General features: G+C 38.9%; 1 protein-coding gene across 4 annotated transcripts in view; it reads left to right on the top strand.

Annotated features, from left to right (window-relative positions):
• Positions 1-12,222, top strand: part of SLC7A11 (solute carrier family 7 member 11) — a 103,864-nt gene that overhangs the window by 16,708 nt on the left and 74,934 nt on the right. For 3 of the 4 annotated variants that reach the window (XM_073804832.1, XM_073804830.1, XM_019927945.3), the window contains 2 exons: positions 1,596-1,711; positions 8,666-8,791. In XM_073804832.1, the coding sequence (XP_073660933.1) occupies positions 1,596-1,711; positions 8,666-8,791 (242 nt within the window). The remainder of the gene's footprint in view (positions 1-1,595; positions 1,712-8,665; positions 8,792-12,222) is intronic. The other variant, XM_073804831.1, reaches the window with a different exon arrangement.

The raw sequence follows: 12,222 nt of genomic DNA on the forward strand, positions 1-12,222 counted from the left end.
AGGGAAAAAAAAATCACACATCAGGGGTCATTTGATTGAATTCACACATTGACTGTATATTCAATATTCATTGGGTTTCTACTGTATGACAGACACTATACTATACACTGAAGATGAAATAATGATTAAGTTGGACACAGCCTTGTACTCATGGATCTCAGGGTCAAATGAGGGAAATAGTTATGAATCAAGACATCACATAAGAGAATATAAAGTTACTACTGTGATACACACTGTGAAAGAGAAGCCGTGAGCTTCCGGAAGAGAGTACACTCCGGGAGATCTAACTCGATCAGGGGAGTGGAGAAGCTTCGTTGAGCAAAAGACTGAACTAAGACCTGAGGTATGAGAAACCGTCAGTGAGTTGCAGGGGCCTCAGGCAAAGGGTATTCATATCCTTGTGTGGGAAGAAGCACACTGAAGAGGAAGGAAAAGCTTAGAGCAGATAGAGCCTTGAATTGAAGAGTTTTTGCATATCCTGAGCATGTTTTGAAAGCACTACGATGTCATGATCAGATTTTAATTTATACGTCAAAAATTTATAAATGATGGTGACTGAGAAAAATAATCTTGTTGGGGTGAGGAAGAGGTTCTCTTGGAAAAGAAAAAAAAAATCAAGAAATCTGTCATGCTAGTACTGGCAGGTCAAGGTTGGAACACATAATGGTGGTTGGTTTTCTGACAGTTACGAGTTGGACATGGGTGTGGTATAACCATGAGAAGGAAGATAAGCTGAAAGGGAAGACAGGCAGGACAAAGTAGATAATATCATGGACTTACCTGTGTCTCTAACAAATATGCATTCATATATAGATATATTTAAACTGAAAGGCATCTGTAATCTTTGCATAGAAATAGTGGAAAAATTAAGACAGAATGGTCTGTTACCTATTTCACTATATACCTGAACTTATTGCATTTTCTTATTTCATGCATGTTTTCTCCATTTGTAAAATTACAAGAATACTTTTATTTTTCAATGTATACTTTGCATCTAAATATTTCTGTGGAATTAAGAATAATCACTTGGCTCTTCAAGTTTTGGTCTGTATGGAAAACCAAGACTGATACAATATCAAGCACATAAGCATATATTTGCAATGAACACTTATTAGTACTAGTTTTTTTGAGGTGAGTTTTGTGTTCCTTTTCTGACCATGACCCAACCCATTAGACCTGCACTGTTAATGCATTCATGCTGTGCTGGAGTGCAATTGTTGACTTACTGAGAAAGAAGATTGCTTCTTGTGAAGCCCACCTCTGTCAGGATCTCAAGAAATAAACTCAATTTTTAAGAAAAATTCAAATACGGGAAGGCAGGGGCAAAACTGACAGTACCCAGCCTTGTAACTGACAGTACCCAGCCTTGTACCCAAGGAGATGTGAAGTTTAAAAAGGAGCCCCCAGAGTTGTAGACAGTATTTCATTCGGAACGTCTATGACAACCTAATCAAATATGGACTTTTGAAAATCACGGACTTCCGTATTTAATATGTTCCACATGCTGAATAATAGCACCTCAGTGTAGAACGAGTTGAGTGAAGATGCTCTTTTCTTTTTCTGTAGTTAACCTAAATATGTATTTTTTTTTCTAGCCCTGCAGCCACTGCTGTGATATCTCTGGCCTTTGGACGGTACATTCTGGAACCATTTTTCATTCAGTGTGAAATTCCTGAACTTGCAGTCAAGCTCATTACAGCTGTGGGCATAAGTGAGTATCATAGGTGTACATATGAAAGAGAGAAAAAAGTCCCTACAACAGGGATTGGAGACAAAGTCTCTTAAGACTTTTTGTGTGGTGGGACTGCTTCCCACATGGTGTTCTTTTTGCTTACAGTTCAGTGCCAAGTTTGTGTTTGGAAAACAAAGAAAAGAATAAGGAGGTGGAGTGATACCTGATATGACATTACATGCCCGTTTTGCACCGGGTCAGTAGCTCTGACGGCTAAGCTTTTAAAATAGGCAAACAAAACCACTTTGTTAGTAAAATAGTAACTGGATTGTACATAAAGAGAGACGTTTACAAATGAAAACCCAATTTTTAAATGGATTCTGTATTGGAAAATATCCTTCCTCACCGATAACGTGTTGAATTAGAACGCGCTTAGCCTCATGGAATGGTGTTTGTGTGTTGGCTGTGTGTAGTGTCCATGCATTTTCTGGTGTTGGCAGCTGTCACTCTCAGTGTTAGGATTTTAGCTGTCCATCGATGGTCACAAGAGCCTTCCTCCAGTATTTGATTATTAGTAATGTTCCTCAACTAGGAGTCTTCTTTATTGTCTCTAAATTAGGAAGTTGTTCATTTTCACCAATGGGCACAGATATTAGAACTCTCTTTAAAAAAGGAAATTAAAAAAGAGGAACATGACCAAAATGATATAAGTGATATGAAGCCCAATATGACTCTAACTTCCTGTTATAAGAGTCGACATTCCAAACTCTTAAATATAATGGGAGATGATCACGTACTTGTAGATACTAACTGAATCACTGTTTTCAGAATCAATATGATCCCACTTGATGAAGTCTGACCTACTTGGAGATAGAGAGCTCCCCAGGAATAATTGAACTGCATACCCATGAAAGAATTTGTGGTTGTACATGACTGAAGTATTTCAATAGAACAACGAAGAGAGACATGAACATTTGACAGTAGAGGGGTGAGTGGTCAGTTAGCAGGAAAGAGTTAGGAATTGCACTTAAAATATCCCTAGTGCTGGGTACATGTATTTCTGAACTAAGTAGGTTCATCCTGGATTCTCCCCCTTCATTCATGGAACCTACACAAATAATTGTTCGGCGAAATCTTTGAAGGGAGGCAAAGAAAAATACTCGAATTAGACATTTCTGAGTTCTGGAAAGGTAATGGTGTTCTTGATTCACCTTGCCCTTGATAACATACTACCGATGTGAGACTCGGGGACACATCACTTCAACTTTCTGCACCTCCGTGTTCTTACCTTTAAATCGTGCCCAGTCTCATCAGGTGTCTTGTGAAGATGAAACGATAGTAAAAGAGACAATGTATATAAAGTGTTTTGGAGAATGCCAGAAAGTTTTTAAGAATGAAGTTACAAATGGTAGCTCTTTATACTCTTGTAGGAAAACATCTCATCAAATTCCGTGAGACCAGGGGCTTACTCACTGCTGTGTTTTCAGCCCTTCCCATAGCACCTAGCATGTCGTTTGCGCTCAGTAAATATTTATTGACAACTGATTTTTATGAGAAGAGGTCTAAGAATTTTTCTCTAGTAGAGAAGCCAATGGAATGCCTGTGTGTTAAACTTGGAGGATTACACATCTTCAGGTCTCTCAGGCAGCAGGAAGATGGAGGTAAATAGTTTGCCCCGATCTAACACCATGACTTTTTGAACCATCTTAGCGTAGTGGTGATAACTCAGGCTCTGGAGGCAAACGACCTGGAATTGAAAGTTAGTGTCATAATTTCTTAGTTATGTGATTTAGGGCTAAATATTAAACCTCTTTAAGCATTGTTTTTATTTATTGGTAAAACACCTGTGAAAAGATCATCTATCTTGAATGGCTGTGGAAGGGCGAAGTTAGTCAGATTTTTAAGACTTAGCAGAGTGCCTTAACCAACCACTTGAGAAATGAGAGTGGGGTGGTAGGGGGGTGTTACTGAATACTAATTCACCCCCTACCCTTTTAAAAGTACTCTACCTCGTTTCTGTCAAATTAATAAAAATGAGAAGTTTTTGCTTACCCCAAATTCTTGTCCATTCTGGTAAACGTATCAGGCACATGGAAGTTGAACGGGGAAATCTTATATATTCACATTTGTCTTCTCTCCTCTAGCCCAATACTGACATTACTCCCTCATGAATTTTCACTCTCCTTGTAGCTTCAATAAACATTGAAGTATGTTCAATACTTGAAATGATATTTAGTTTTTTGGTTCTGCACTCCTGAAACTAGACCCTGTTTAAGTATACACTCGAATGGCAGAATATTATAATAAAAATACTTTCCTTAAAATGTGGGATCTAGGGCTTCCCTGGTGGCGCAGTGGTTGAGAGTCCGCCTGCCGATGCAGGGGACACGGGTTCGTGCCCCGGTCCGGGAAGATCCCACGTGCCGTGGAGCGGCTGGGCCCGTGAGCCATGGCCGCTGAGCCTGCGCATCCGGAGCCTGTGCTCCGCAACGGGAGAGGCCACAACAGTGAGAGGCCCGCGTACCGCAAAATAATAAAATAAAATAAAATAAAATGTGGGATCTAGTCTCAGATGCATCCCTAACAGCGTCTCTCTCCATCTCAATTTTCTTACTAGTTTAGTTTACGTAGGTGAGTAAAGAGCCCTACCTTCTTCCCATAACCTGTGGGAGTAATTGGGGGAAGGAAACAAAGTAACAGTAATGATGGCGATGTGGGAAAAAGGAATAGCCATTTCTACAAATGCAGTACTGTACTTTCTTTTCTAGAACTGTCCTTTCCTGGCATCATTAAATTACATGAAAGAAACTCTAGGCCCAGTTCTGTGCTTGCTTCTCAGACATTGTACATGGAGTGACTCTCTATAAATCTGAAACTGGACTATCCCTGCTCCTTTTCTACCATAACTAGATACCGTGACAAGCAATTCTTAGGGAAATACATGTTGTGTTGAAATATACAAGGACCGCAGAACAGCAGCCGTACCCTTCAGGAGGATGAGAAATAAAAGGTGGAATCAAAGTGTCCTGAAATCCCAGCCAAGATAACCATGAACCATAGCAGAGAGGAAGCGTCACTGGGAGTTTGGAAGAACTAGGTATAGTAGTGAGATCGTACGTGTCTTCTGAGCTACTTCTGCATTGTTACCTGTGAACGACTGGTAAAAGTGTGGACTCTGGGGTCAGCTTACTTGGCTTCAGTCCTATCTTTGCACCTTACCTTCGTGAACACGGGCAAGTTAAGTAATATCTGGATTCTCACCTGCTCATCAGAAAAATAACACCAGTGATGGTAACCACGTCATAGAGATAAGATTAAATAACATTATCCACGTAAGGTCCTTGCGCACTGTCTGTCATATAACAATAGTATATATTTATTTAAGGCTTACCATTTTTATTCCCAATAGTGAGATCCTAGATATAGTCTCTCTGCTTTATAAAGGTTGTTTATTGCTGAAATTAATGTATCCAGGAAGTGAATGCGAAGAGACAGAGGCGACCCAGGCAGCTGCTACAAAGAACAGTGGAGCAATTTCACCTTAGCTCACCATGTCGCGTCCATATACCGTCCATATATTTTACCAGTTTAGCACAGAGCAGTCAGAAGCCAGAAGCCAGGGAGAACCTGAACCTGGGAGAGAACCCAATATATCCAGGCTCGGTCATCTCACTCTGCAAAATAAAAGACAGACTTGAATGACGGAAGTGCAGAAAGAAATACTTACCAGTCCTTAAATCATGGTACCAGTTTTCAACACTCCTTGTTGCTGCATTTCAGTTCTTAGGAAATGGCATCATTAATAAGTAAATAAAAACTGTACGTCCTTCCGTTTTCATTTTGGTAACATTTAAGGTAAGCAATAATAATAAGCCCAAATTGATACAGGTAATTCTTAATGCATGAAGTTAGCCATCATTACTCAAAGGAAGTAAAGCTAGGCTGAAAGCTTGCTCACGTTTCTTTGATGATTACAATGTGGATAGATAGTGTATAAAAACCAAAGTCTTGTAGATGTTGTTTCAGAAGCTCTGAAAACTTGCATTTAGTGAATCCCAAATCCCTTTTCAGTATTGGTGGATAAGCAATATACATAGACTTAAATTTCTCTGGAGAGACACATGATGAGACAGCAGTTCTAGCCGCTTGAGGACCTACACAGTGCCTCCGTACTGGCTACCTTGTTACTTGTTAAGCTGTATCCCTTCAGGGTCATAGAGGTACATCTCAGCTGGAATTTGGCTTACGGAATAACGAGGGCAATGTCTGGATGCTCAGATAAAGCAGGGTTTCGAGAAACCTTTGAGAGAAATCAGGCTTAACCAGAATTTTTATTTCAGCTGTCTGAGAGGAAAGCAAGGTGAGATTATCCATTCATAATATTTGTTTGATTTTGTCCTCCATTTTTCTAAGAAAACTTTACAAAATATAAAATTCCCAAAACTCATTTTTTTTCTGTTCCAATAGGCATTGAATGTAATGCCTACGCTCTTTATGAACGTAACAAACCTTCTTTCCTCTTTGCAAATATATAGAGGTTCTAAATATGAGAATGCCTCTCTCTTTTCCCTCCCCCTTCCTCCCTCCCTCCCTTTCTTCTGTTTCTTCCTTCCTGCCCTCCCGCCCTCTATTCCTTTTTCTCCTTCCTCGTTTTTCTCCCCTCCTCTCCTTACAACAGCTGTTTTCTATTGTGGAGTACTCTCAAAAATACTCTCAAAAATACTTTGGGGTTTTAGGAGGTCTAGTTAAAAGAAAACAGTGCTCTTTTGTTGTTGGTGGGAACATGCACCCAATTATCTTCAGATCAGTGCTGAATCTCCTTAACTAAAAAAATAATCCCTTTCTTATCATGACTCATTTATCACAGAGTAATTTACATAGAAAAAGGAAAAGAATCACTGGGTGATGGAGATGAACACAGAGTTGCATTAAATTATTTTCAGTATATAAGTGCTTTGTATAGGGGAGAGAAAAATAATTATTTTTTATCTTTTCACTGATAAAATAATGCACTTGGTGATTAACAATAGACCTGTCTATTTCTTCATGTTTCCAGCTTCAAACACAGATGAAATATTTCTCTTAGCTTCCCCTGTAGCTTATTCAGGGCTCCAGCCTTTCTAATCATTCTCATCATTATTCCTTTGAAATATTTCTTCATTAGTAACCTCCTATCTAAATTTTCATGGTCCCTTATTCTTCCCATCTTTGAGTTGTTTTCAAAAATGAAAATTGCTTTTATTGAGTTTTTACTTAATACTTCATGTTCATTATAAAAATTATTTTAAATCATGCAGAAAAATAAATTTTTAAACTTGAAAATTATTCAATATTCTATCATCTGTAGATACCTTCTGTTAATGTTTTAGTAAACACTCATTCAGAATTTTTCCGTTCCTTTCTCTCTGTGTCTTTATCTATCTTTCTACCTACCTAACAATTTATCATCTACCCATCTCTCTGTAATTTGCTGTATTGGTCAGTAAAACGTCATGAACAATCTTTCGTGGAATAAATATTTAACTGCATCATGATTTTACATGGCTGCATAGTAAACCCTTAAAAAGGTATACCTTAATTAGCCTTCCTTCGGGGGCTAGGTTATTTTAAAAATTTTGCTATTATACATTGTGTTGATACATTTGCTCCAATTCTTAAATTCTGAAATGAGCTAATGATTGTATCAGGCAATTGGAACTATGAAGATGACTCATTATTGTACATATGGAAAGCTTCCTATTGCAACCTGAACTGTAAGAATTCTGCGTTTGGTTTTATCCTCCAAGAAGTATTTTCATACATTTTTGTTATTTGTTTAGGGAGAACACACCTTTTTAAAAATAAAGCTTATAGATAATAACTACAAATATCAGGTATGAAGTAGCTTTTTGGGCAGTGGGGGAGGGAGCAAGTTAACACTAAGCATAAAGTTTTAGAAAGAGCATAAAGTTGAAATCCACTGTCTAGAATAAGTCACTCCAGCAGAGTATAGGAGGCATGGTTTGAGAATATCACCATTCATTTCATTCCTCTTTGGCTGAAGTTGGTTTTTTAAAACTGAGGATCCACCTCATTCATTGATTCAACAAAACCATGTTGACGATCTTCCTGGGCCAGGGATGCAGCTGGATACTAGCAAGACAGAGATGAATAATGCTTCTTCTGCCCTCAAGGTTCTCATGGTCCACAGTGCGGGGAGAGTGAATAGTTGAATACTACTCGGGACACTGTGGACAGTATCACCAAGAAAGGGAAATTCTGCTGGCTTCAGACCCACTGTGCATCTATGAACTCTTTTGGATTCATCCCTTGTAACATTTTTTCAAGTTCCAAAACGTATCTGGGAAGCCTATACATTTAGGGTAGATTGAAAGTCACTCCTGACTGTGCTGATTGGACAGTGGAAAGGAAATGCAAAAAGTGCTGTCTACAGCTAGTCCTGACGGTGAAGAATCGCATCCCAGCTCACACATTGCCCCTTCTTGAGTGTGATGCCCAGCTGGCGGGTGGCTATGCACAAGGTCAATCATTGAACGAGGAAAGAGTTGCCTGCTGTATCAAGCTGAAGATCTCATTGCATGTGATGACTCATTGCATGTGATGACTTCAACAATCTCATTGCATTCAACAATCTCATTGCATGTGATGACTTCAGGATTTGCTTAGAAGGTATTTTTATATGATTATTAGGGCGCTACCGTATTTGTCCGCTCTTACTGACATATACAAAGAACAAGAGAGAACTTCTTACTGTTCACAGGTTTCATCCAAGCCTCTGAAACTTCAGTGTGCATAAAAATCACCTAGAGATCTTGCTGAGATAGATTTGTAGCCCTTAGGTCTGGTGTGGTACCTGAGATTAAGCATTTCTCAACTGCTTCCAGGTAATGGCAACGCTGCTGGTTCACGGATGGCACTTCGAAGAGCCACAACCTAAGACGTCTTCATACCAATGATGATTCACCTTTTCTAACTTCATCTATTTGTTTGCAGCTGTGGTGATGGTCCTAAATAGCATGAGTGTCAGCTGGAGCGCCCGGATCCAGATTTTCCTAACCTTTTGCAAGCTCACAGCAATTCTGATAATTATAGTCCCTGGAGTGATGCAGCTAATTAAAGGTAGGGACTGAAAAGTAAATGCTTTTTAAAATACGTTTCTGCTTTTGGTCTCTTCTAACACTAACTTTCACTTGTGCTAGCAGAATCCCTTAATTAGACTCTCTGCTCATGGAACTTAGGCTCTGTACCGTCACCTAATTGATTTGAAAGCCTGCAACATTGGGGGCTGAGTTGGTATTTACAGCTGAATGGCAACAAGAGGATTAAGACTGAGCCAAGCAACAAAATAAGGCATCAGTGAATTTTCTCTTGGTCTAAACTATTTGTAGCGAAAACACAAAGGGGGAAAGAAAAATAAGCCATTAGTTTTAACTACAGATAAATATGTCTTCTTATTTTTACTTTAAAGTAGTTCAACCACAGTGTTAAAGATTAGAGAGAAAAAGATATCTGGAAAATAATGAAAAATAATGAATAATTCTTTTACGGTTGTTATTCCTTTTACCTTGAGAATAGATTCTTGACAGAAGGAGAGTCAGATATGGGAATAGCGTTCGCAAAAAGACAAATATTATCTGACAATAAAGATAGCTGTAAAAATGTAAGTTTTATTGTTACATTATTTTTTATGTAAAATCTGCATTTCTGGGGAGATGTAACACCATTTTCTGGGAGTATTTGCCTTATAGACTTGACTATTAAACAAGTAAAGATGAGATGGTTGAGGGTGATGTCATTTAGAGTTTCAGTTGTTCTAGGTAAGAAGACACAGGCAGTTGCTTGCATTCAGGGGAAGTTGTTGGATGAGAAGGAGGTCCAGGTGAGTTATTTAACTACCAATGGGCACAATGGTAGGAAATAAGAAAGTGAGATGAAATTGTAAAGGACTGACATACAACTTGGGCATGTTAAGTATTTAATGTTTACATTGATATTGTCTGTTCCAAGAAACGGAATTTATAGAGAAATTTAATGAAGTGGCAAGAGAAGAATTACACAAGACAAAAGGAAATGCCAAAATTAAGCAAAAAAATCATTGCTGATGGTAGAGGCATTAAACAGTAATAAAAGTGGAACGATGCGTCATTCTGTAGCTGGGGAAAGGGAGCTGCTGCTGTCCATTTAATAAGCCTTGTGGGAGAGCTTCGAGCTCTCCTGGCTGAATGTTTGCATCAAATCCAGCAACATCAGCCAACGTAAACACAATGAAGATGTTTAACACTATAGCTTACACTGAAGGGAAGATGTGGGCTCACTCTTCTAATTCACCTTGGCCTCCACAGAGCTGGCCTGCCCATATTTTATCTGACCCGTCAGAAATGTAGGGAAAATAATCTGTTTTGCTGCTGCTCTCCTTTTCTGGGCTAACTCTTTAGACTTCCGTAAGGAATTTCTTCCATTTTTGGAAAGTGCAGAAACTCTGGGTCATGGACCCTTCTTTTGTTCTAGTTTAGGTTCCAAAAGATGATATACTATCCTTTAAAACAAAGATTTTTTTTCATTTCTTTTTTCTTTTTGATGTAATGTAAGACTGTAGTCAGTTTTTACCACTTATTTATATATGTGTGTGAGGTGACGTTGCCCAAGTGGTAGTGTATTGCAAATTCCTTGAGAGCAAAAGTCATGATAGATTGTTTAGATTTGTTTTTTGACATTACAACAGAATGATCCTTTAATACTTACGGTATTGTTACTGAACCAAACTTAGGTCTGCTTGCCCGATGCACAGAAAAGCCAATCTACTGACACCAAGTTGTGGTGAAGGAAAGTACAGTGTTTATTGCAGGGCCAAGCAAGGAGAATGGGCAGCTCATACTCAAAAGACCTGAACCTCTGGATGGCTTTCAGGAAAGGCTTTTTAAAGACAGTGTGGGGGAGAGGGTCACAGTGTTCATGATCAGCTCATGCACCATTCTCTGATTGGTTGATGAGGAGGTAACAGGTAAGGTCACAGAGGTCAGCATTATCGATCCTCAGGTTACAGCCAGTTTGGGGCCACAAGACTGCGGTGATCATGCAGTTAGCTTCTTCCACCTGGTGGGGATTTTAGTATCTGGAAAAGAACTCAAGGGTGTGACCCAGGATGTTATCTATAGCCCTTGAGGAGTAACTAAAAGACCTTGAGTTTGTTTTACGGCTAAACTATTACTATTTTGTTTTGTCTTGTTTGACTGCTTTCCTTTGTTTCTGCATTTTCTCACTTCTCTGACTAAAATTGCTCTTTGGAACTCAGGGAAGGCCTAGAAGGTTAAAGGTTTTCTACAAACAAGAGGCAGGGGACATGGGGAAGGCCCCACAGGGTCCTGCTCAGTTTCAATATCAGTGCTTAATGTGACCATGTTTCCTTATATCTCGCTTAACAGAGAAGTGACCTGAGAATTTTACTACATTTAAAGTAAATTAAATATTTTGGAGAGTATTCTTAGCAGGTTTATTTACTCTATTATTATAAAACAGTGATTCTCTTTGTCTCTAACTTATCACATATTTCTCACATTAATATGAAACTTCAAGAAGAGAGAAATTTTACTTATACAGATTGTGCATTTATTCTAATCTAATGAGATCCAGAAACTAGCTGTATGTTCTGTATTCTCTTATGAGGATTTGTTAAACTTTCCTTTGAATATAATAACTTTCATCTTTGTGAGACCTCTGTTATGCAGCCGAAATATTCCTGAAACTTAGAAACACCTCTCTTTCGTAATACTCTCAAAATGGCCCTTTTCAGGATCTGTGCTTGGGATTCAGTCTTTGCAAAGTTTGATATCTTTTGGGTTTCCCTGGTGGCGCAGTGGTTGAGAGTCCACCTGCCAAAGCAGGGGACACGGGTTCCTGCCCCGGTCCGGGAAGATCCCACATGCCGCGGAGCGGCTGTACCCGTGAGCCATGGCTGCTGAGCCTGCGTGTCCGGAGCCTGTGCTCCGCAATGAGAGAGGCCACAACAGTAAGAGGCCCGCGTACGGCAAAAAAAAAAAAAAAAAAAAAAAAAATTTGATATCTTTTATTGATTATTCAGTGCTGCACTCTTAGGAATATTGTCCCTTAAGGCCAAGTAGACTACAGATCATGGTAAGGCAATATGCAACGGATGTTTTTACAGGGTTTCCAGTATTTATATTTTCCTTCTATGAGGATAAGAGATGTTTTTGTAAAATAGGTATTTCTGAATTGACAGTAGCATTTTAAAAAATGAACTATATTTAGGAATTGGATGCTTTGAGGGGAAGTCATTTAGTGGATAACTCAATATTCTCCATTTTGGGTCTCAAAACTTGCACGTTATATTTGCCTGTACAATGCAGGCAAAAACTGAGATTTGAGTGAAGAGAAAAAGGGTCTTATGTATATCATCTACCTCCCATCCGCCTTTTATTTTCTTACGGGAAGGCCAGTTTTGAAACAAGTCACATTTCCCATTTAGATCATCTCATTTGCTGTTTTCTTTGGGAAATAGAGACTTTTCATGCCTAACTTTGAATACTGATTGA

Source organism: Tursiops truncatus, chromosome 5 (assembly GCF_011762595.2).
Source record: "Tursiops truncatus isolate mTurTru1 chromosome 5, mTurTru1.mat.Y, whole genome shotgun sequence".
Lineage (NCBI taxonomy): Eukaryota > Metazoa > Chordata > Mammalia > Artiodactyla > Delphinidae > Tursiops > Tursiops truncatus.